General features: G+C 37.8%; 1 protein-coding gene across 6 annotated transcripts in view; it reads right to left on the bottom strand.

Annotated features, from left to right (window-relative positions):
• diaph2 (diaphanous-related formin 2) overlaps nt 1-20,748 on the bottom strand; it is a 1,308,662-nt gene extending 1,287,914 nt beyond the window's left edge. For all 6 annotated transcript variants that reach the window (XM_028815924.2, XM_051935345.1, XM_051935346.1 and 3 more), the window contains exons 1-2: nt 20,657-20,748; nt 19,542-19,905 (exon numbers count right to left, since the gene is read on the bottom strand). In XM_028815924.2, coding sequence (XP_028671757.2) covers nt 19,542-19,637 — 96 coding nt within the window. In that variant the 5' untranslated portion in view covers nt 19,638-19,905; nt 20,657-20,748. The remainder of the gene's footprint in view (nt 1-19,541; nt 19,906-20,656) is intronic.
• Nucleotides 20,749-23,618: the final 2,870 nt, after the last annotated feature.

Here is a 23,618-nt window from a genome sequence, read left to right as displayed (position 1 = left end):
CACCATAAGAAAGAGACTGGGCAAAAACGGCCTGCATGGCAGATTTCCAAGACGCAAACCACTGTTAAGCAAAAAGAACATTAGGGCTCGTCTCAATTTTGCTAAGAAACATCTCAATGATTGCCAAGACTTTTGGGAAAATACCTTGTGGACTGATGAGTCAAAAGTTGAACTTTTTGGAAGGCAAATGTCCCGTTACATCTGGCGTAAAAGGAACACAGCATTTCAGAAAAAGAACATCATACCAACAGCAAAATATGGTGGTGGTAGTGTGATGGTCTGGGGTTGTTTTGCTGCTTCAGGACCTGGAAGGCTTGCTGTGATAGATGGAACCATGAATTCTACTGTCTACCAAAAAATCCTGAAGGAGAATGTCCGGCCATCTGTTCGTCAACTCAAGCTGAAGCGATCTTGGGTGCTGCAACAGGACAATGACCCAAAACACACCAGCAAATCCACCTCTGAATGGCTGAAGAAAAACAAAATGAAGACTTTGGAGTGGCCTAGTCAAAGTCCTGACCTGAATCCAATTGAGATGCTATGGCATGACCTTAAAAAGGCGGTTCATGCTAGAAAACCCTCAAATAAAGCTGAATTACAACAATTTTGCAAAGATGAGTGGGCCAAAATTCCTCCAGAGTGCTGTAATAGACTCATTGCAAGTTATCGCAAACGCTTGATTGCAGTTATTGCTGCTAAGGGTGGCCCAACCAGTTATTAGGTTCAGGGGGCAATTACTTTTTCACACAGGGCCATGTAGGTTTGGATTTTTTTTTCTCCCTAAATAATAAAAACCACCATTTACAAACTGCATTTTGTGTTTACTTGTGTTATATTTGACTAATGGTTAAATGTGTTTGATGATCAGAAACATTTTGTGTGACAAACATGCAAAAGAATAAGAAATCAGGAAGGGGGCAAATAGTTTTTCACACCACTGTACTCTATAAAAGTGCTTCCTAAATTCAGTCCTGGGGACCCACTGTGGCTGTAGGTTTTTGTTCCAACCAGCTTCTGTTTTTAAATGGACTCCTGGGCTAATTAAGTGAACTGTTATTTCCCAAGTTCTGAGTTTTGGAAACAATATAGAAAATAGAAAACTAAGGTTGCTAAAATATATATATATATACAGTAATCCCTCCTCCATCGCGGGGGTTGCGTTCCAGAGCCACCCGCGAAATAAGAAAATCCGCGAAGTAGAAACCATATGTTTATATGGTTATTTTTATATTGTCATGCTTGGGTCACAGATTTGCGCAGAAACACAGGAGGTTGTAGAGAGACAGGAACGTTATTCAAACACTGCAAACAAACATTTGTCTCTTTTTCAAAAGTTTAAACTGTGCTCCATGACAAGACAGAGATGACAGTTCCGTCTCACAATTAAATGTATGCAAACATATCTTCCTCTTCAAAGGAGTGCTTGTCAGGAGCAGATGTCAGAGAGATAGAGAAAAGCAAACAAATCAATAGGGCTGTTTGACTTTTAAGTATGCGAAGCACCGCGGCACAAAGCTGTTGAAGGCGGCAGCTCACACCCCCTCCGTCAGGAGCAGAGAGAGAGAGAGAGAGAGAGAGATAGAGAGACAGAGAAAAACAAACAATCGAAAATCAATACGTGCCCTTCGAGCTTTTAAGTATGCGAAGCACCGTGCAGCATGTCGCTTCAGGAAGCAGCTGCACAGAAGGTAGCAACCGTGAAGATAATCTTTCAGCATTTTTAGACGAGCGTCCGTATCGTCTAGGTTTGCGAACAGCCCCCCTGCTCAATCCCCCTATGTCAGGATCAGAGAAAGTCAGCGCAAGAGAGAGAGAGAGAGAGAAAAGTACGTTGGGTAGCTTCTCAGCCATCTGCCAATAGCGTTCCTTGTATGAAATCAACTGGGAAAACCAACTGAGGAAGCATGTACCAGAAATTAAAAGACCCATTGTCCGCAGAAATCCGCGAACCAGCAAAAAATCTGCGATATATATTTAAATATGCTTACATATAAAATCCGCGATGGAGTGAAGCCGCGAAAGGTGAAGCGCGATATAGCGAGGGATTACTGTATATATATATATATATATATATATATATATATATATATATATATATATATATAAATGCACCAAGCAGTTATATGGGAAAAATGTACTTTTTTTTCTTTTTAACAATATTTTCATCTTGATTTTTATTCTATTTTTCCAGGTGTTCCAATTGTTTAATTAATCCATTATTTACTAATTAGTGGGTCTGACGCTAAAGTACTTGCAGCCTTTGATTATTCAGTGTTGTTTGCCTGTGTGTCTGCTCTGCTCGTTTTTAATTGTCATTAATAAGATACGAAAAAGGGCAAAATATAATGAAATCAACAAAAGAGAGTTAAACATTAAAATCTATAGCATAAGCAAAAATATTTCTAAATGTCTTATAAATGTAATCATGCTGCTGTGCTTTTCTAAATGTAGAATAAAAGAAAAAAAATACCAGGTAATTAAATGAGCTCAGTGTTATCAGGTGTTTTCACTGATTAGGAATCTGGTTGGAACAAAAACATGCGGTCACAGTGGGTCCCCAGGACTGAGTTTAGGAAACACTGCTCTATAATATTTCCATCAGATTACGTAATTCTTTGAGAATTAAGTTTGTCAACATAATAAGTTTATAATATGTGATCTACAAAAAAAAAAATCAACGAATGCTACAATTAAATTTAGTAACAAAACCAAAAGGTATGCACGCATATTGATTACATGATTACAAGATGCATATGGTAAAGAATAAAAAACTTTTATTATTCTTTATCCTTGCAATAACACACATAGTATGTAGGACATGAGCTATACTCTTCTAACATGTATTATAAAGGTACTTTGTAGTGTTCTGCTCCGCCATTTTGTGAATGTTGTTTGTTTAACTAAAGACTTGTGGCAATAAGTCTATGCTTAAATAAAGAGGGGTTTTCTCTATCTTTAAATTCAACCATGTGATCATAGCAACTAATCCAGGTACTGCATTCTGATTACTATAATTTTACATATACAAGGACATCTTGTTTTGTTGGACTGACATTAAGAAAATGAACTGTGTATGGAGAAATCGTTGTATTTTTCTGCTGTTTCATAATATTATCTATATATATAATTCACTAAGCCGCCAACAAGTAGACACCCATGGAAAGCACACAAGACAGCCATGCCCACCAACTCTAAGACCATTAGATACGATGACAATTCGCAGAGCCATGCCCACCAACTCTGTCGCGACGCCTTGGAAAACACGCCATCATTTATGTTCGTTTGTGCTACAGTCCACATGCACCTCTGAGCCACGTTGACTTTTCGGTTACGACACATGACCGCGTGCACCATCGCAAACTGTTTTACACGCTACATACAGCAATTCGCATCCGCGATAAACATGCGTCTTCTTAGATGGTCCTGCAGGAACACGGAAAACGTTTCCCCGCCCACCGACACTCCTTATTCCCCGGCCCGTGTTCACCCTCGCTCTCTAGGCATTCACACTGCCTGTTCATGTGCCCGGACGCAACAACTCACCGACCACCCCGTAAGTCGCTTTCGTCTGACTTTTCATTATTCTTTTCGGTTACGACACCCGACCGCGTCCACCATCGAAAACCATGGGAAAAGAACAACGAAGCCCCGCCCAGAAACTCTACCCCCCCCCTCCCACGTGATAGGGAACGCACCTCAGAGCACTGCCCGCCAACCCGAACAGCTCATCAAACACATACTCACTCACTTTGGTCTGTGCTGCGGTCCAAATCCAGCTGTGAGCCACGTTGACTGTTCATTTGCCCTCCATGGCTACCGCTTCAAATGTATTTTATGGAAACAACACTTCTTTCAATGTTATAGAAAGTCCTGCAACCACATGGCTTCAACCTGCACAAATTACACCTACCCCCCACTGACATTCCTACACTGTGTCATTCATCTCCCACTTTCGACGCTCAGGCTGAACACTCACACGCTATAGAACACTATGACAAACTCAACACAGAACAGAAACATGCTGTTGATACTGTTTTACACGCTGCATATGGCAATTCCCATCCCCAATGCTTCTTCTTAGATGGTCCTGCAGGAACAGGGAAAACCTTTGTGTACAAAACCCTGATTCATACCATCAGAGTTAGGGGAGACATTCCTACAACCGTAGCATCTACAGGAATCGCTGCAACATTATTACCGGGTGGACGAACTGCCCATTCTGTATTTAAAATACTGTTGAAGCTGAATACTACTTCCACATGTAACATCAAACCTTCCTCACTACATGCTCAACATCTTCTACAATCCAAAGTTATTATATGGGACGAGGCGCCAATGACACACACGTACGCATTCCAGGCAGTTGACAGGTTATTACGTGGCCTCACGGGTGACACGCAGCCTTTTGGAGGCAAAGCAATACTATTGGGTGGAGATTTCCGACAAATTCTCCCCGTCATTATGCGTGGCTCCCGCGCGCTTACTGTCGCCAGTTGCATTAACAAGCACCCTTTGTGGCGTCACATGCATGTTCTTACACTGACAACAAATATGAGAGCTCTTCCTGAACAAGAACATTTCGCACAATGGCTGCTCGATGTTGGAGACGGGATAAACGGAACACCTGTGACATTGCCTTCACATTGTTTTTCTTTAACTTTCTTTTACTGGCATGCCTCCACATAAACTCAAAATTAAAACTGGATCCGTCATCATGCTTCTCAGAAACCTCCTGCCTGCAAAAGGTCTTTGTAATGGCACTAGACTGTCTGTTACCACCATTCACCGCAATGTACTGGACTGTAAAACTATCACAGCTGCTACCTCACAAACTGTCCTTATTCCCTGGATATGCCTGACCCCGTCAGATTCAAATTTGCCTTTTACTTTTACCCAAAAACAATTTCCTGTTCGATTGGCATTTGCAATGACAATTAATAAGGCACAGGGACAAACTTTCAAAAACATATGTCTGTATCTGCCAAAACCAGTCTTCACTCACGGACAATTGTATGTTGCTCTCTCCAGAGTTCCATGTTTTCATTCACTTTCTGTTGTATCCTTAAACCCTCCCCTTTTAGACAACTGTGTCTTTCCAGAAGTGTTCAGCCATCAATAAATAATTATGTGGCATTTGTTATGCCGCGGTTTCGCTATTGTGTTGTATTTTGCTCTCTCCAGAGTTCCATCTTTTCATTCACTTACTGTTGTATCCTCAGACCAACCCCTTTTATACAACTGTGTCTTTCCGGAAGTGTTTAGCATTCAATAAATAATTATGCGTGAGATTGAGCATTAACAGGTCTGTGATGCCCTTGGATGTCCCGTACTGCACGTGTGCTACACTGAATGGATCAACGTGTGTCTACCCGGCGCAGAGAGGCATGGGTAAGCCGTTGAACACCATTCGTGCTGGAAACCGGGGCTTGCATTTAAATTTGAAAAGAAGGTCGATGACCTTTATTGAAATCGAGAATTGGTTGACCCAGCTCAATTGTCTATTAAAGACATTGTGTGCAACTCGAGAGTATTGCAGGAGATTATGCTATTCCCAATAGGTGGTTCAATGTAAAATGAGAAAAGATTAATAGGTATGCACAATATAGGTATGTCAGCCTCAGATTTGGAGGTATGAATCAATTTGTAGCACCTTTTGAGAAGTAGTTAATCATTTCAAAAAAAATGAATTGGGGAAAACATTACCCTACATTACTTTTTCAAGGTAAATCCAATGCATGCAACTGTTTGGTGGCATTCATGGCTTCCTCAAAAATCCAAGTCCCTTTCCTCCAACCAGATTGATGTTATATCCCTCTTAAAAACAGTGTGTCAGGCCAGCAGGTAGCAGCAGTCAAAGATATGGAATCTGAAAACAAGATTCACTGCCTCAGTACCATACTTCCTACCCATAAGGATTATCTTTTTTTCAAGCATCACCATGCACTTGATGTCTGACTGTTTTCAAAACAGTTGGAAGATGAGTGTTCTGTTAGGGCTTTGATCAAAATGCGATGAGCAGCACCCACATGCTATGCAGCACAACTGACAACAGAGTAAGAGCACTGGAGATAAATGTGCAAAACATTAATTCACCTCTCATTATTGGCAAAAATACAGGGAAAAGCCTTTAGGCTTAATTTCATCAGCGAGCAGCATATAAGTCATCCTTAAGTAAACTCACAGAAGCCCTAACCACATTCCTGTTTTTTGATTGGTGTTGCCAATACATCAGTCCTTCATCTGTGACACTACAGAAGAAGATGCTTACATTTGAATACAGCAGCATAAAACTTAATACAGCAACATCTATTGGCATGCAATGGAAAAGGATACTGCCTAAAGTCAAAGAACATGCAAGATCTAATAAACAAGAAGAAGTACAAAAACAAAAAGCCTTAATAAGTAAACTACAAGTAAATTATATTGTCACCAATTTACTAAGTTCATTATGAAGGTAATATCTTTATAAGCATAGAAGGATATACAATGCAGGGCACCAGTTCTCTAATACAAAGTATATGTGTGTTTTATTTTTTTTTTTGTGATTTTTAATCCTTTATTCGCTATATACAATGTCTTTGATTGGGAATTAGTCATTTTTTACATACCCCAACTTATTCTCCAGAGACACACAGAGTTTTGGGGTCAGAATGCAGTGTCGGCTGTTTGTACAGCACCCCTAGGGCAACTGCAGGTTAAGGGCCTTCCTCAAGGGCCCAACGGAGTAGCATTCCTTCTGTCACTGCCAGGATTTGAACTTGCAACCTTCGAATTACCAACCCAGTTGGTGCCAAAGAGCCACCATTCCACCGTTTATGTATTATAAATTACTTGCATACCAGGCAAGAAGCAATACTTATACAACTATTTTCCTTTCCTTTGTAGGGAATACAAAATTTGTAACCTACTGGTTAAAATTCCATCTTTGAAATATTTAAAATTCAATTTGCTGTTGCAAAGACTGTACTATCAAATTAGCATCTGCATTCTAAATACACATTGTTGTTTCATAAAACATGTTCAGAGTAGTATCTTGTTTTTAATTTGGATATTTCAGATTACAAGTTTGCTTTTCTCGGCCACAAGGTCTAAAAGCTGAAAGTCAGGAAAAAAAAAAAAAAAAAAAAGAGAGAAAAATGTAAAATATTGAACATAAACAAAACCTCCACACACCTATTCCATTATGAAACCTTTCCGAACCAAATGTTGTATTATTGTATGAACAACTAAATAGCTGTAATTGCACTCTATTGCAAGGTCATATCCATACCATGAAAAGTTTCATCCACTGAATACATTTCCGTTACATTTTTTTCATTAAGTAGATACTTTTGTCCAAAGCAACCTGAAAGCAAGATTAACACAGATCTGTGATCTGGATGGGGAAAGAACACTAGAGGACCCAGAGGAAAACCAAATGCAGATGTGGACAAAATGTGCAAACCCCACATTTACAGTGAATGAATTCAAAGCCAGTCACCTGGGGCCTCATTTATAAAGTGAGCGTATGCATAAAAAGAGGCTAGAAATGTGTGTTTGGAACTACCCATGCAAACATCAGGATTTATAAAGGAAACTTTGACGTAAAAGCTTGAGTTTATTTACGGTAACTCTGACCCACATGTACATGTATGTAACATTTCAGAGAAACTGGTAAATGATGGCACTGACAAACAAGCAGTGAAATGCAGCAAAACCAACTAATTGAGAACTCACACATAATAATTCATATTAACGAGTCATTATTATAATGTGCGTTGACATGACAAACATATTCAAACTGTTTTAGTTCCCTTTTAAAAGGGTCATTGTTGGATATTTACACTGAAGTACTTTTTTAGTTTTTTGACAGTTTACTGTACATAACCTACCTGTTGCCTTCTCAGGGATCTTGCCAATTGATCAGGAATATCTTAGCCAAGCTTCACTCCATCATACCTGCTGCGCTAGAAGCCATTACCAGATTGGTGGGGTGATACATTCAGTTTTGATATAGTGTGGGTGTGCATACACAAAACATATTTTTGACAACATAAGACAATTTGCAGCAGTGTCGTTCTCCTAATGTAATCAGATCAATTTACTGCACTCATGCTGCAATAAGCGCACCTAGCGAGAATTAAATTGTTTTTGTTAACCATAAGCAGTTACATCCCATTAATGCACAAATCATATGTGATGCCAAGATGAGACTGACAAACATCATGTATGTGGCCTGTGTCAACCTGTGATTCATTTACTTTGAGGGAAACTAGCTTTGACAGATGTGATGGTACTGTGCGTGGGGGCTGGCTTGTTGATAAGATAACTGACTGAACCCAGTCTTCATGTGCCAGGTATTAGTGGCTACTCATTCAGACGCAGGCACCTTATGCCTTTCCTGGACCTCCAGAACACAGAAGAGAGGTGTTATAATGCTGTGCATGATCTTGTTCACTTGGTTGTGGCGCACAGACAAATGATATTGAATGCAGGTGGTGGGGTCTGGACGCATCAGGAGTGAGGCTGCCAATTAATGTCTGCAACTTTGTGGTTGCATGTGTATGAGGTAGATTGGCATCAAGGTGTATTTACAAATGCACATTTACAAGATTAATATAATTTATAAAGTTAAATTCATAGAAATGTGTGTATGACGGGTTTTATAACTCTGTTTTTTTCTTTTTTAGCATATGCATTTTACTGTTTTTTGACATGCACATATTTTTATGCAAAGTTTTATTAATGAGAACCCTGGAGCAGTGAAGCTGCAGTGCTAACCACTGTGCCACCCAAAAACAAACCTCTTATACTTAGAAATTCAGGTCAATATTTCAATTATAAAGATGAAACAATAACAACATTTAGAGAGCAGTGTAATACGTAGGTGGAGATGACCTTGAGGGTAACTACTATTCTAAGAATAACTGACAAATGTATAAAAGAAAAAAAAACTTAGCAAATACCTCACACAGATGAGGAATACACAAAAAGAGTATAAATAAACAGAAAAAAATCAAAACCTAGCCTATGTACATCTTCATCCTGGCAAGGCTGCTTGTTCACTTGTCATCCTCAAAATCACCATCAAATACTTCCTTTAGCATCTAATGTTTCTCTTAACCTTTTAACCTCCTTTTATCACCAGTTAAGCTTTGTCTGGGGGTCTCCTTCTAAACTAGTGTTGCTTCTGCTTCTGGAGTCTGTAAATGCTCTACCTTCACTATGAAGCCACCAGGAAAAAATGCCATATAGCACCTTGACTCCCTATACCCAAGTCTTTACTGACCCTCATATGGGCAGGTCTACAAGGTTGTTTTCATCTACATGCCTTTAAAAGTTTGTTAAAATGCTGGAGGTTTATAAACAGCCTCCTCCTAAGTACTACTTCATTTCACCTGGGACCGTGTGCTGCTCCTCCAAACCAGAAGGTACTGCAGCTCTTTTTGCCTCAGACTATTACAGTTAGTTAATTTTCCCTGTTCAAGACTTAACTGCAAAAAAAAAAGTTTTCTTTAAATTGTCAACTTGAAATTACTTAAATTGCTCACATTTTTTTCTACAGTTGGTCCACTTTTACTTAGATTACTTATCTATGTCAAACATGCATCACTTTGGTATTAAACCTAGGGAACAAAAAAATTCTCAATGTTCTCTAGTTTTGTCCGATATTCTGTTGAAGAGCTATAAAGATTACTAAATCTTTCATTTTGACTACTATAATTTACACACAGGGTGAATTTTTTGGTGATTTTTTTTTAATTTGAAACCTCAAATGCAAATAATAAACCAGTTTTGTAATACGATGTAATGTACTGTCAACATATTCCTTTCATTAAAAATATCCACATTGCTGTCTGTAGCCCTATAAGGCCTCCAGTATCCTTTCATGGACTAAAATAAATGCAACCTCCAAATACAAAAACAACTAAGGAAAAAAAATGTATGTCCATAAACCTCAATAACATTTTCTCCTAAATATCAACCCCATCACAACCTCCAACTTTCCCCAAATGAAGCAAAATCAGCTTACAATTAGCTATATCCATTTGGTTCACAAAATTTCCAAGGAACCACCTTTCTGTCCATCAGTTACTTAATGTACTGTACATTTGTGGCATTCTAAGAAACAAAGTTAAATAGGCTGGGTCTGGGTTTCTTGTTTAAGACCTCCACCCTGTCTTTGGATTAAATCATTTTCATTTCCACTTAGTAAAAGCTAGACCCCAAGCATCACTGAAAATGTTTCTCCCTAATGACAAACTCCTAAACACAATACAGTGGTGTGAAAAACTATTTGCCCCCTTCCTGATTTCTTATTCTTTTGCATGTTTGTCACACAAAATGTTTCTGATCATCAAACACATTTAACCATTAGTCAAATATAACACAAGTAAACACAAAATGCAGTTTTTAAATGATGGTTTTTATTATTTAGGGAGAAAAAAAATCCAAACCTACATGGCCCTGTGTGAAAAAGTAATTGCCCCCTTGTTAAAAAATAACCTAACTGTGGTGTATCACACCTGAGTTCAATTTCCGTAGCCATCCCCAGGCCTGATTACTGCCACACCTGTTTCAATCAAGAAATCACTTAAATAGGAGCTGCCTGACACAGAGAAGTAGACCAAAAGCACCTCAAAAGCTACACATCATGCCAAGATCCAAAGAAATTCAGGAACAAATGAGAACAGAAGTAATTGAGATCTATCAGTCGGTAAAGGTTATAAAGCCATTTCTAAAGCTTTGGGACTCCAGCGAACCACAGTGAGAGCCATTATCCACAAATGGCAAAAACATGGAACAGTGGTGAATCTTCCCAGGAGTGGCCGGCCGACCAAAATTACCCCAAGAGCGCAGAGACGACTCATCCGAGAGGTCACAAAAGACCCCAGGACAACGTCTAAAGAACTGCAGGCCTCACTTGCCTCAATTAAGGTCAGTGTTCACGACTCCACCATAAGAAAGAGACTGGGCAAAAACGGCCTGCATGGCAGATTTCCAAGACGCAAACCACTGTTAAGCAAAAAGAACATTAGGGCTCGTCTCAATTTTGCTAAGAAACATCTCAATGATTGCCAAGACTTTTGGGAAAATACCTTGTGGACTGATGAGTCAAAAGTTGAACTTTTTGGAAGGCAAATGTCCCGTTACATCTGGCGTAAAAGGAACACAGCATTTCAGAAAAAGAACATCATACCAACAGTAAAATATGGTGGTGGTAGTGTGATGGTCTGGGGTTGTTTTGCTGCTTCAGGACCTGGAAGGCTTGCTGTGATAGATGGAACCATGAATTCTACTGTCTACCAAAAAATCCTGAAGGAGAATGTACGGCCATCTGTTCGTCAACTCAAGCTGAAGCGATCTTGGGTGCTGCAACAGGACAATGACCCAAAACACATCAGCAAATCCACCTCTGAATGGCTGAAGAAAAACAAAATGAAGACTTTGGAGTGGCCTAGTCAAAGTCCTGACCTGAATCCAATTGAGATGCTATGGCATGACCTTAAAAAGGCGGTTCATGCTAGAAAACCCTCAAATAAAGCTGAATTACAACAATTTTGCAAAGATGAGTGGGCCAAAATTCCTCCAGAGCGCTGTAAAAGACTCATTGCAAGTTATCGCAAACGCTTGATTGCAGTTATTGCTGCTAAGGGTAGCCCAACCAGTTATTAGGTTCAGGGGGCAATTACTTTTTCACACAGGGCCATGTAGGTTTGGATTTTTTTTTCTCCCTAAATAATAAAAACCACCATTTACAAACTGCATTTTGTGTTTACTTGTGTTATATTTGACTAATGGTTAAATGTGTTTGATGATCAGAAACATTTTGTGTGACAAACATGCAAAAGAATAAGAAATCAGGAAGGGGGCAAATAGTTTTTCACACCACTGTATGTCCTGACTCTCTGGCACACTGCTCCTGTCTACATTGAAGGTCTACACAATCCCCATAATAATATGATTACATTAAACAGTCCCATGTTAGCCAAATATTGGATTGTCATTTTTCACTCATTTTAATATGCTTTTATAAAGTTAAATGCCTTTTACATCATTAAATTTACTAAATGCAAATATGTAATATTATTGTGGAAGTGGTTCTCCTTGACACATTATGCAGAAAGCCACCACTTGCCAAACCTAAATATTTCCTTGATTTTTGCTATTAAATAAATTAGTCCTTTTCCAAAAATCATCAACAGCACTTGTCTGTGCTGTGGTGCATTCATTTGAAATTGTGCACTTACAGTGTGTAAAAAAGACAAAAACCACAAACAAAAAACTTTGTAACACAAACCGCTTTTTCTATAAAGTAAAATTATAATAATTGACTTTTGATTTATCATTTAAAAAACATTAAACAGTCCAGGATGCTTAAAAATGTGAAATAAACAGAATAAACTACAGTGTGGTCAATTATAAGAAAGCTTATTTTCTGTGAAATTAGTAAAGGACAGGGCAATCATCATGTATCACACATTCCAAGAGACTGCTTTCATAGAGGTATAAAAATTGTTACAAGAAGGATTCCTTGATGAACAAACTGAGGATTGAGGTTTCCTCCAGATTTAAATAGATGGCATGAAATGTGGAATGTCTTCATTTCTAATCTTAAAATGGACCAAAAAACATGTCATATTCAGCCTTATCCTTGATATGCAGTACTAACTTATGAACAGGACCTCATTTTCAGCATTGATTTCAGTTAAAAGAAGACTGGTACTAAAATGGGCAAGCATGCAAATGCACTTAACCTTGGCACTAGAAAGCACATCCAGAGCAGCAAGCCAACTTTAATCATAAACTTTCTAGAGTTGACCCCATTAATATACACTATACTGTATTAATATACAGTAATCCCTCGCTATATTGCGCTTTGACTTTCGCGGCTTCACTCTATCGCGGATTTTATATGTAAGCATATTTAAATATATATCGCGGATTTTTTGCTGGTTCGCTGATTTCTGCGGACAATGGGTCTTTGAATTTCTGGTACATGCTTCCTCAGTTGGTTTGCCCAGTTGATTTCATACAAGAGACGCTATTGGCAGATGGCTGAGAAGCTACCCAACCAGAGCGCGTATTACGTATTAAATAAAACTCCTCAAATATATTGTGAGCACGGGGGCTGTTCGCACCCCTAGAGGATACGGCTGCTCCTCAAAAAAGGCTGAAAGATTACCTTCACATTGCTCCCTTCCTTGCTGGGCTTACATGTGGCTGCTTTGTCAAGCGATATGACTTGCATAGATGGTCAACCCTTCATCTCACTCTAGCCGGAAGAATTAACGTTGTTAAGATGAATATCCTTCCTAAACTTCTTTTTTTATTTCAAAACATTCCAATATATATCAATAAATTATTTTTTAAGCAATTCGATTCAACTATAACCTCATTTATTTGGAACTCAAAACACTTGCGTATTCGAAGAGCGACCCTACAGAGACCTCAGGCAGAAGTTGGCATGGCTCTACCTAATTTTCAGTTTTATTACTGGGCAGCAAACATACAAGCCATAAAAACCTGAACACAAATAAATGAACATACTCAGGCTTGGTCCGCAATAGAAGTAAAATCCTGTAGTACTTCTTCATACTCCCTGCTCTGCGCTCCAATAAATGCAAGTTATCGCAAATATACTAATAACCCAATTGTGCTTTACTCACTCAGAATATGGAAACAACTTAGAAAGCATTTTAAGATGGAAAATCTTTTATCTGTGGCACCCCTGCAAGACAACCACCTCTTTCAACCCTCGCAAACATATCCAGTTTTTAATACCTGGAAAAGATTTGGGATTAAACTGCTCAGAGATCTTTATATAGACAATACCTCTGCATCCTTTGAGCAATTACGTTCCAAATTCAACCTCCCAGCTACACATTTCTTTCACTATCTTCAAATTAGAAACTTTGTTAAACAGAAACTGCCCAATTTTCCTCACCTCGTACACTCCACCATGCTGGAAAAAATACTGCTCAATTTCGAGGAATTAGACACCATTTCCGCATTATATAAAATTTTATTAGAGTCCCTAAATTTCAAAGATCCAAGAGGACAACGGGAAAAAGATCTCTTAATTAATATATCAGAAAATGAGTGGAAGGTAGCATTGCAGAGAATTCACTCGAGCTCCATATGCGCAAAGCGTTGAATTATTCAACTAAAAATTATATATCTAGCTCATCTGTCTCGCTTAAAACTGTCCAAAATGTTTCCAGGTCAAGATCCAACCTGTGAATGCTGCAACCAAGCTCCTGCCTCACTGGGTCACATGTTTTGGGCCTGCACCAAATTAACATCATTCTGGACCAAAATTTTTAAGTGCCTTTCAGACAGCCTTGGTGTCACAATCCCTCCTAACCCATTAACAGCTGTGTTCGGTGTTCTTCCAGATGGACTTGAAGTGGAGAAGGACAAGCAAACTGTGATTGCATTCACTACACTTTTGGCACGCAGACTTATTTTGTTAAATTGGAAGAATCCTAAATCTCCTCTGATAAGTCAGTGGGAAACCGATGTTTTATATTATTTGAAATTGGAAAAAATCAAATTCTCAGTTAGAGGATCTGTACAGAATTTTTTCAAAACCTGGCAGTTTCTAATCAATAATATTTTAGAATAAGAAGAAATAATTATTTACGCATTTCTTTTCCTTCTCCATTTATTTATATTATATATATATATATATATATATATATATATATATAGTATATTCCTTTTTTTTGTTTATTTTTGCCATATTAAAAAGCATTAAGCAATTCTCCTTTGGCCATGCTCTTCTTCTCAAGGGTGGGGTTTGATATGTCTTCAATTCTTTTTTGTACTAATTGATCTATTTGTATGGAATGATTACAATAAAATTAATAAATAAAATTAAAAAAAAAAAAAAAAGAATTGATTTGGTTCCCTATGTGTGTGTTCATATAATTTTAGTAGGGCATTTCTAACCTGGAGTTTGTTCTCATAGAGGCCACAGAGTATATTTGACAGTCATCTCAAGTAGTGGGTCGATGAGACTAGAATCAGGAAATAAGTTTGGAAAAAGCTTGCTAGTGGAAGGAAGAAAGGTCAGAGTCTCAGAGGGATCATTCCATATCAAATCAACCAATGGTCCATGCACTTCAGACTAAAAAAACTCTGAAAAAATTACCAGGTGTACCCATGTTAGTCAGGAGACACCCTGTAAACATTTGTTTGATGTAAGATCAATATTTTCCAAGATACAGTCAGTTTACCGAGGGGTGAGGGGATTCGATTTCAATTTTCACAAGTCCATAGATCAAGAACTAAACCACCGAGCAGGCTCAGACTTTACACACTGGTACGTTAATTGGTATTGTATGTAAAGAAATTAAAACATTTGGTCCAGATGACCCAGCATGGTCAAAGCAGCCCCTTGAAACTGAACAAAATTTAATTTGAGATTCTGGCTTAGTTATGTTTAGGACTCAGAAACATGTATTTGTAAAAAACACAGACCTGAATTTCTTCCTTATTCAGATAACTATATAGGCTTTCTGAAAAAGCAATAAATAGAAAAGTAACTGTATCAGGGTTTGAGCAGCAGACCACTCAAATCCAAGAAATGATTCTGAATTTCATTTTCAGAGCACTCTAATGGCATGTGTGAATGTGCACATAATGTAAAAAATACTTTCATTTATTCTAAATTGTCCTTTCTTCCTCAAAACACAAACCTTACTTTTCTTATGCAAATCTTTCATGTTTATTTTCCATCCTAAGCATAGGATGAATGTACCATGTGACAATAATTGTAATCATTGAGTTTTCAATTAGTTATGAAAAAAAAGTTTGACATTTGTGATATTAAATGACAATGTCCTATCTCATGTTGCTGGACAGAGAATGTGATTCTCCATGGCCAAGAGAGTACCTGGTACTCGAGAATACCACTGTTATATCCCTACAGAAGATGGCAAACTCACAGTCAGCTGGGTGTCTGGTGAGGACAGTCAATTGACTGTCTGAATATTCACCACTGAAGCAGCAGCTGAGATCCTGCCCACTCACGATCACACTCATGATGGATCAGATGCATCCCTCACATTAGACCACTGTCCTATTGGAGGCTATGTTGGATGCATGTATGACGAAAAATGCTGGATTGGTGTGATTTGTGACAAGACTGAAGCAGAATCAGACATCCTGATAGGTTTCATGTATCCAAACTATCCTTCACAGTCTTTCCATTGGCCACCTAGAGACGATATTTGTTAGGTGCCATTACAGTGTGTCATTGCACTGCTTAGTGCAGCTACAACGGTCAGTGGAAGGCAGTACCATCTTCATCTTAAAGACAAAGATGCCCTGCACATTGATTGAAACAGAAATGAAATGGGTCAAATTCTTGTTGTTACAATACCAAGATGTTAACATTTCATTAAAACCCGTAAATCAAGCAGTGTTGTTCATATGTTGTGCTTAATGTACCTTTGGTGATTTATTTTTTCTGTTAATCTTATACCCAAGTTAGTGATGATGAAAAATTGATGATTATCATTACTGAAAAATGGTGAATTTAACCCATGTTTATAATGGAAAACAAAAATGAAAGATTGACATAAGAAAAGTAAGACTTGTTTTTCGAGAAAGAAGGGACCATGTAAGATACAAGAAGAAAGTTAAAAACGTATGGACATTCCCACAGTGCATTAAGCTGGTCTGAAAATTAGACCCAAAATGATTTTCGCATTTGAGAGGTCTGCTGGTCCAACTCTGGTGCAGTTTCTTGTTTTGTATAACCTTTTGAAAAGCACTGTGTAGGTAACTAAACATGGAAGAAAATTCAGAAGTTTGAAGTATGCTTTCTGAAAGCCTAAACATCACAAAGCCAAAGACACAAAATTGTTTTTTTTTACATTTTTGAAAGTCTGCTCTTACCAGGTGGTGTTATCTGGACCAAATATTTTGATGTTGTTACATACTATACCTATCAAGGTACCAGTATGCAAAATTTCAGCCTGCTGGGTGGTTTGGGTCTTGTGAAACTGATGAAAAAACAAAGCCGTGTCAAATTTGACACTCCTTTCCCCTCACAAAATTGCCTGTATCTTGGAAAGTATTGATCTTACATCAAAATAATCTTACAGGGTATCTCCTGGGTAACGTGGGTACACCTGATATTTGTTTCAGAATTTTTTGAGACAGAAGTACATGGAATTTCTGCAAAAATGTTATATTTGACATATGACCCAGAAAGTTTAGTGTTGTGGTCAAAATGTTAGAAAACCAAGACATCACTCCACAAGACAGTGGACAATGAAGACACACTTTATTTACTGTTTTACTCTCTTCTTACATGACATTCCTCCCGCAGTCTCACACTTGTGTGGGCTGTGGCTTTTTAAAACTTTCATGCTTCAAATTTTTAAATTTACCAGGCAATATCCCAGTGTCGGATAAGTGTAAAGAGGTATGATAACTATATTTCTAATGTGTTATAAGATTTTTATTATTTTCTAATTTGCATTAGAAGTCCAGAAGAGTGTATCAGAACCCTGGACCGGCAACTCTCCGCATAGAGTTTGCACATACCAAAGATATGCATATTAGATTACCTGATGAGTTAAAACTGTCCCAGTATGAGCAAGTGTGGATATATTTTTGACTGTGCATTAGGATATACTGGTGATATACTGTCAGGAGCTGTCACCTGCCTATGTAAGATGCTACTGAAATAGGCTCTGACCACCACACATCCTGCTGTTGGATTAAGCAGGACCAGAAAATGGACGGAAGAATAGCAATTTGATAAACTGTTATGCAGTAAAACATACATATGAACCATTCTTTTTGGAGTGTATTATTAATTAACCAGTACTCTTACATTTTGGCCAGGCAGACATATGCAATACATAGAATTAGCAGCAAGTGCAAGCAGTGCTTTAGGCCAACTTTTTGGTTAATGACTTACAGTCGTTTACACTAACTACTAAACTAGTGAATGATAAAATCCTACAGAGACTAAACTCTGCACAATTTTTGGAACTTATTGAGTACCCAGTGTCTTAGTAATATTTCACCATAAAATATAATAGTAGGGATAACTATATAGTTTAATGTCATTGGATCTGTTTTATTACAGAAAGAATCATATTACTGTCAGTGGTCCTAGCCCATTTCTGAGTATGTACTATACACAGTACACAATGAAAGTGAAAACACCAGAATTCATTCATTACAGCAAAACCACTGGAGATACAGTATTCTGATGCTGGCAAGATCTGGCATTCTTCAAATGATAGAAGATTGAATTAAAGTATGTATCAACTCAAACAATATCAATAAATAAATAAAAAATCTTTAGGCCAAAATATTACACTAACATTCTAAATACAATTAATCAACCAATTATTTCATACATCAGTCACTTTCATAGTGAATGTTCCAAATGTACACAGTAAAACGTAACACGGACTAAGAGGGCAACCATTTAGTCTAGGATACAGTTTGAACCTGTGACCTTACGTGTTTAACTCCTTTCCCCTTAAATTGCTATGCTTGACTACTTCTTGTCTAAATATAGCCTATGTGATGGCTTTATGACCTTCTGGACATTTAATAAAGTACTTAAGTTTAGAAGGGTTCGGTAACTTATGAATGTACAAAAGAATTCATTATGGCTTCCAAATATTTCTAGACTAATCCATACACCATAATTTAATATAAATTAACTTTTTCAACTTAAAAAACAATCTGTGGCAACATGGTTAAACTTAATACAGTTAACCCAGGCCTGTACTTAAAGCAAAAACTTGGCAGAAAGAAAAATCTTCAGTCACATAATATCCTAAGCCAAAAATGAATAAACAAACAACTGTTGTTTATACAATGATCAATTCTAATTAGAAATTTTCATTGACTATTAATTGAGATCTTGTATGACTCATGAATCGTGAAAGTGAACAATGTGAGCAGAGGCATCTTAGACTCCACGTGTTAATGATTAATCCGTGCAACACATTCTCAAATGCAATAATTGTACTCCTTGAAAAAGAAAAGTATTGGCTTGCATAACGGTTTCCTTCTTATTTAAGAATTGATTACACAAGTATTACAAAATATGTGCTTTGTAGAAGTAATAGTTTAGAATGTTCGGCATATTATTGAAGGAGTAGACCAAAAACCTAAAGAAACGAGCATTTCTTTCAGAAAAACACATTACAGAATCTAATGAACGTGCATCAGTCTACATGCTATGTATCACCTCACTTTAACTGACTCAGTTGTCACTTATGTTACCAACACTGAACGCAAGAAGTCTGGAATGGGGCAACATTTGCTTATGATTACTGTCTGATTCACTGTTACATAGGTTATACTCCTACTATACAAACGTAGATCCTAAAAGTAAACCATTACTTGAAAGTGCTAAAGAATGCTTTTCGTTTTCCTTAAGTTTTACTTTCTTGTAATTAATTATTAATGACGTGCCTATTAGGCCCTCAAAGCAAGCCTCGACAAAGTATACACACGTCTATGTATATTGTTCATCTCATACATGTATTGTAAACTGTGTTGCACATTGTCCTTACCAGTTTAGGTTTATTTTTGATCTCATCTTCGTTAGCTTTTCTTCTGTAGTTTTTGCTGGGGTCTTCCCCACCAGCACCCTGCGCTTGGTTATCCATTATGAATCGTGATACGTGTCAAAGTATTCCGTTTTAGTACTGGCTGCTTATTAACAATCTTCTCGACAACATAAAGTTAAAGTTTCTTTCAGTGCCATAGCCTAAAAAGAAAATTCAATAAATTCCAGATTTCACAATCCAAAGTGATCTTCGTGACACAGCCGCTCCAGCTCAGTCAAATGCAGTTTCCCGAAGTTCACAAACTTGTCAAAAATACGCCCCAAACCATCGACCAGATAAGCGGTCCTCGCTTTCATCAAAGTGACTGCTAAAGAGAAAACAGGAGAGGGGAAAGGGAAGAAAAGTTGAACTTGATAACTGTCGGCATGAATCGGTACAATTTCACCTGGTTAACAGAAAAGTTGCATGCAAATGTGACTTTAAAACCGAAACTTGAGCTGTTTACGCGATCGCCAGTAAAATGACATGCAATCAGTATCAATGGATTCCTGTTGCTAATCGTTTCCGTTGCATAGCCTATTGCAAAAAAATAAAGAAAGAAACATGCATACCAAACAATATGATCTAACGCTACATGGGCCCGAATGTAGAAGCTACAACGTTACCTTCCGCTTAACCGATGCGGATACATAAAATGTTTGAATAGATCACAAACAGTATAAACTTGGTCCTATATTCTGTTTTGTCTGTGCTTCAGTATTATATGCTGTGTTACATGGTAATAGCACATACGATCAACATAATGCCAGTAACGGAATACGTCTTTTCTGCTATAATCCGTGTTTTCAGCACACAAACATGGACCCTCCCCGTGCTTTATTTTTAGTATTGCCATTCCTGTTATTTTTGTATAACTAGCTAGATGGTTTTATTAGAAACAACTCTGTTGCTTTTCTCTTAGGCTGCTTGACAAGCAAAGTAATACACATTCAATACGTTTATTACAAAGCACAAATACAGAAGACTCTTCGGGTTTTTAGTTTGATCGTTTACTTTACGTTTCAGCTTGAAAAACAAAGCTGTCAAACAAAACTCGAGAAAACACATCCAAAGCTTACCCATGCAACCAACCTTCAATGCCAGGCCTGCTGCTGCCTCGCCTCCTTCTCTTTCCCATTCGCTGAAAGTGAGTGGGCAGGGCCTTTCCTAGCGGCTAAGAGCTGTGTCAATCACAATGATCCCGCCCTTACCTTTTGACAATAAGGTCAGACGCTTGCCTCTTTAACCCTCAGTCGGCTCATAATAACACTTGAGGAATGTAGCTGCTTATTTTTGATATTTTTTCGATTTATCCTGTTCTTGCTATATAAATGTACATTTCATATTAATAATTCAAAATATTTTTTGTTGTTTGTGCTTTATTATTCCTACTGGCATTCAAGGCGTCAGAGGATTCCTTAACATGAAGGTGGATCTGTTGAATATGAAATCATTTTCCACACCTATCCTGGAAGCAGCGGGGCAAGGGAGTTTCCAAGTCAGACTATTATTGCAAGGCACGCTTATACTTCAATTCGGAGTCGCCATTCATGCTGATATACAAGTTTTCGGCATGAGAGAGGCAACTTTTATTATCCGATGTAAATCCACATAGACTCAGAGAGAATGTGCTGAATATTCACAGGCAGTTAAGGAGGTTATTTGTACCATCCATCCATTGTACCATCTGAAAAAAGTGTTTCTTTTTTTTTTTTGGTTTCTTTGTTTGTTAATAGAAGAGAAACTTGAAAAACAGCGTAGTCGGTTTTGTTATGAGGATTGAATAAAGGGTGCAGTGATTTTCTAATTTTGAGATACGGCCTAGGAAAGCTAAACTGAGATTTCTGGTCAGATACAGTATATGCCGGGATTATATTAAGTTACAAATAATAAATATAATATATTTATGAATTTACTTTCTACAGTGATGGATGCCGTTGTGTAAATGCATGCTGCTTTGTTATGTTGCAGTAGTAAAAAAAAAAAAAAAAAAAAAAAGTGCTTAATTTCTATTATAAGGGAAATATTACATTTTTGATGTTTTTATTGCCAGTAGCCATCCCGTACTTTATGTAGATAATTTTATCTGCATATTAAAAACGATTCACTTTTGAATAAACATGGAACCTTGTACAAAATATGGAATATATACATACAAAATGCATTCATAAGTTCTAAAGTACATGTATTTTTATCCAGTTAATGCATATTCCTAGCAGTGCTTCATATACATGAGCAAAATATACATTTTCATTTCTAATTATACTGAATACAGCCATTGTTTGTTCAACTGTACGTTTTTCTTTGTATCTAGCAGACATTACATTTCTGTTTTTGCAAGCCTTTTTGGATCTATCTATCTATATTTCAAAAAATATAACTTGTTCAAGAATGTGAATTGTCAGTAATTAATTGGTGCACCAAACTGACTGATACCTGTCTATTTCATTTCAAGGTAGCAGGATGTCAGAGTCTATTCTGGTATCAGTGCGTGCAAGCTAAGAATCAACCCTGGACAACTCATCTTAGGGTACTTTCATGCTCCCAACAGGACATTTTAAATCTAATAGTTTATTGAACTTGCTCATGTGTGATACATGGAGGGAAATTAAAAAATCCTGTGTCACAGTTCCGATGAAATGTAGAATATGAGCACAGGAGAAACCACTGCAAATATAATTTAGAATTTTAGATGTCTCAAAGCACGTTTTATTGTATTTTCCATAGGGAACCAGACGTTTGTCAGAAAAGACACACCCCAGGAGGTTCCAATGAGTCTTCTCAAGCCAGTGATGTCATCACAGGATGTCATAACCATCTTCAGGCTCCAGGCACGTGACCCCCAGAACAATGTAAAAGAGAGAAAGAAAAGAATGGACAATTCACTTGCAGTTTGCACAAAGAAAAAACTGTCAGAGGCTGTCATGGATTTTTTTTTTTCCTTATAGAAAGAGAGAACCTTACTCCATAAATTAGGGTAAAAAATCTTCTGTGTTTCTGTGTTTCAGTTTTTTGGAACCTCCCCACTGCTGCCACTCACTCATCACTCAAACCAGGCCTGTTTATAGTTGGAAATTAGCCTAACATACAATGTGTTAAGGAGTGAGGGAAAAAAGTACACAAAAGAAATGCATATAAATATCTAAACATACAGACAGTAATAAAGATAATATGAAATGATAATGAGAACAATAAAATTCGATACAACTACTTTCTAAAAAGATTTGCCCAAAATGCAATACACCAAGCATGTTTGAATGTTATTCAAAGTAAATATGATCATGCTTTAAATTCATATCCTGGCGCTAATATCTCCTGAATTGGTATGTGCACGTTTATTTAATAAGAAATTAGCATAGAATGTCGATTCTTGTCTTTCAGCACCAAGAAATTCCATCCATCCATCCATTTTCCAACCCGCTGAATCCAAACACAGGGTCACGGGGGTCTGCTGGAGCCAATCCCAGCCAACACAGGGCACAAGGCAGGAACCAATCCCAGGCAGGGTGCCAACCCACCGCAGGACACACACAAACACACCAGGGCCAATTTAGAATCGCCAATCCACCTAACCTGCATGTCTTTGGACTGTGGGAGGAAACCGGAGCGCCCAGAGGAAACCCACACAGACACATGGAGAACATGCAAACTCCACGCAGGGAGGACCCGGGAAGCGAACCCAGGTCTCCTAACTGTGAGGCAGCAGCGCTACCACTGCGCCACCATGCCGCCCCACCAAGAAATTAGAATGCATTATTGTGTTAACTGATAATTGTAGGTTACAGGAAACTCTACTGTAGACAGATACAACAAGTTTATTTTAAAAAACCTGCAAAACAAATAGTTTCTGGAGTAGAACCTTTAATTATGAAAGCTACCCTTGACTCTGCTTCTGTACGTACATTATGAATATGCTGTATTTCAGTGTCAGATGAGGTGCATACAGCATATATCCAGCTCACTTGAAGCTCCACACCTGTCGTACACTACTCTTAAGTTTACTGTTCTATTACTGATGGTTTTCCATGTGTCCCAATAACA

The sequence above is a fragment of the Erpetoichthys calabaricus genome, chromosome 12 (assembly GCF_900747795.2).
Source record: "Erpetoichthys calabaricus chromosome 12, fErpCal1.3, whole genome shotgun sequence".
NCBI classification, from domain to species: Eukaryota; Metazoa; Chordata; class Cladistia; order Polypteriformes; family Polypteridae; genus Erpetoichthys; species Erpetoichthys calabaricus.
The sequence above is the reverse complement of the archived record's forward strand: the minus strand, read 5'-3'. Positions and strand labels throughout refer to the sequence as shown.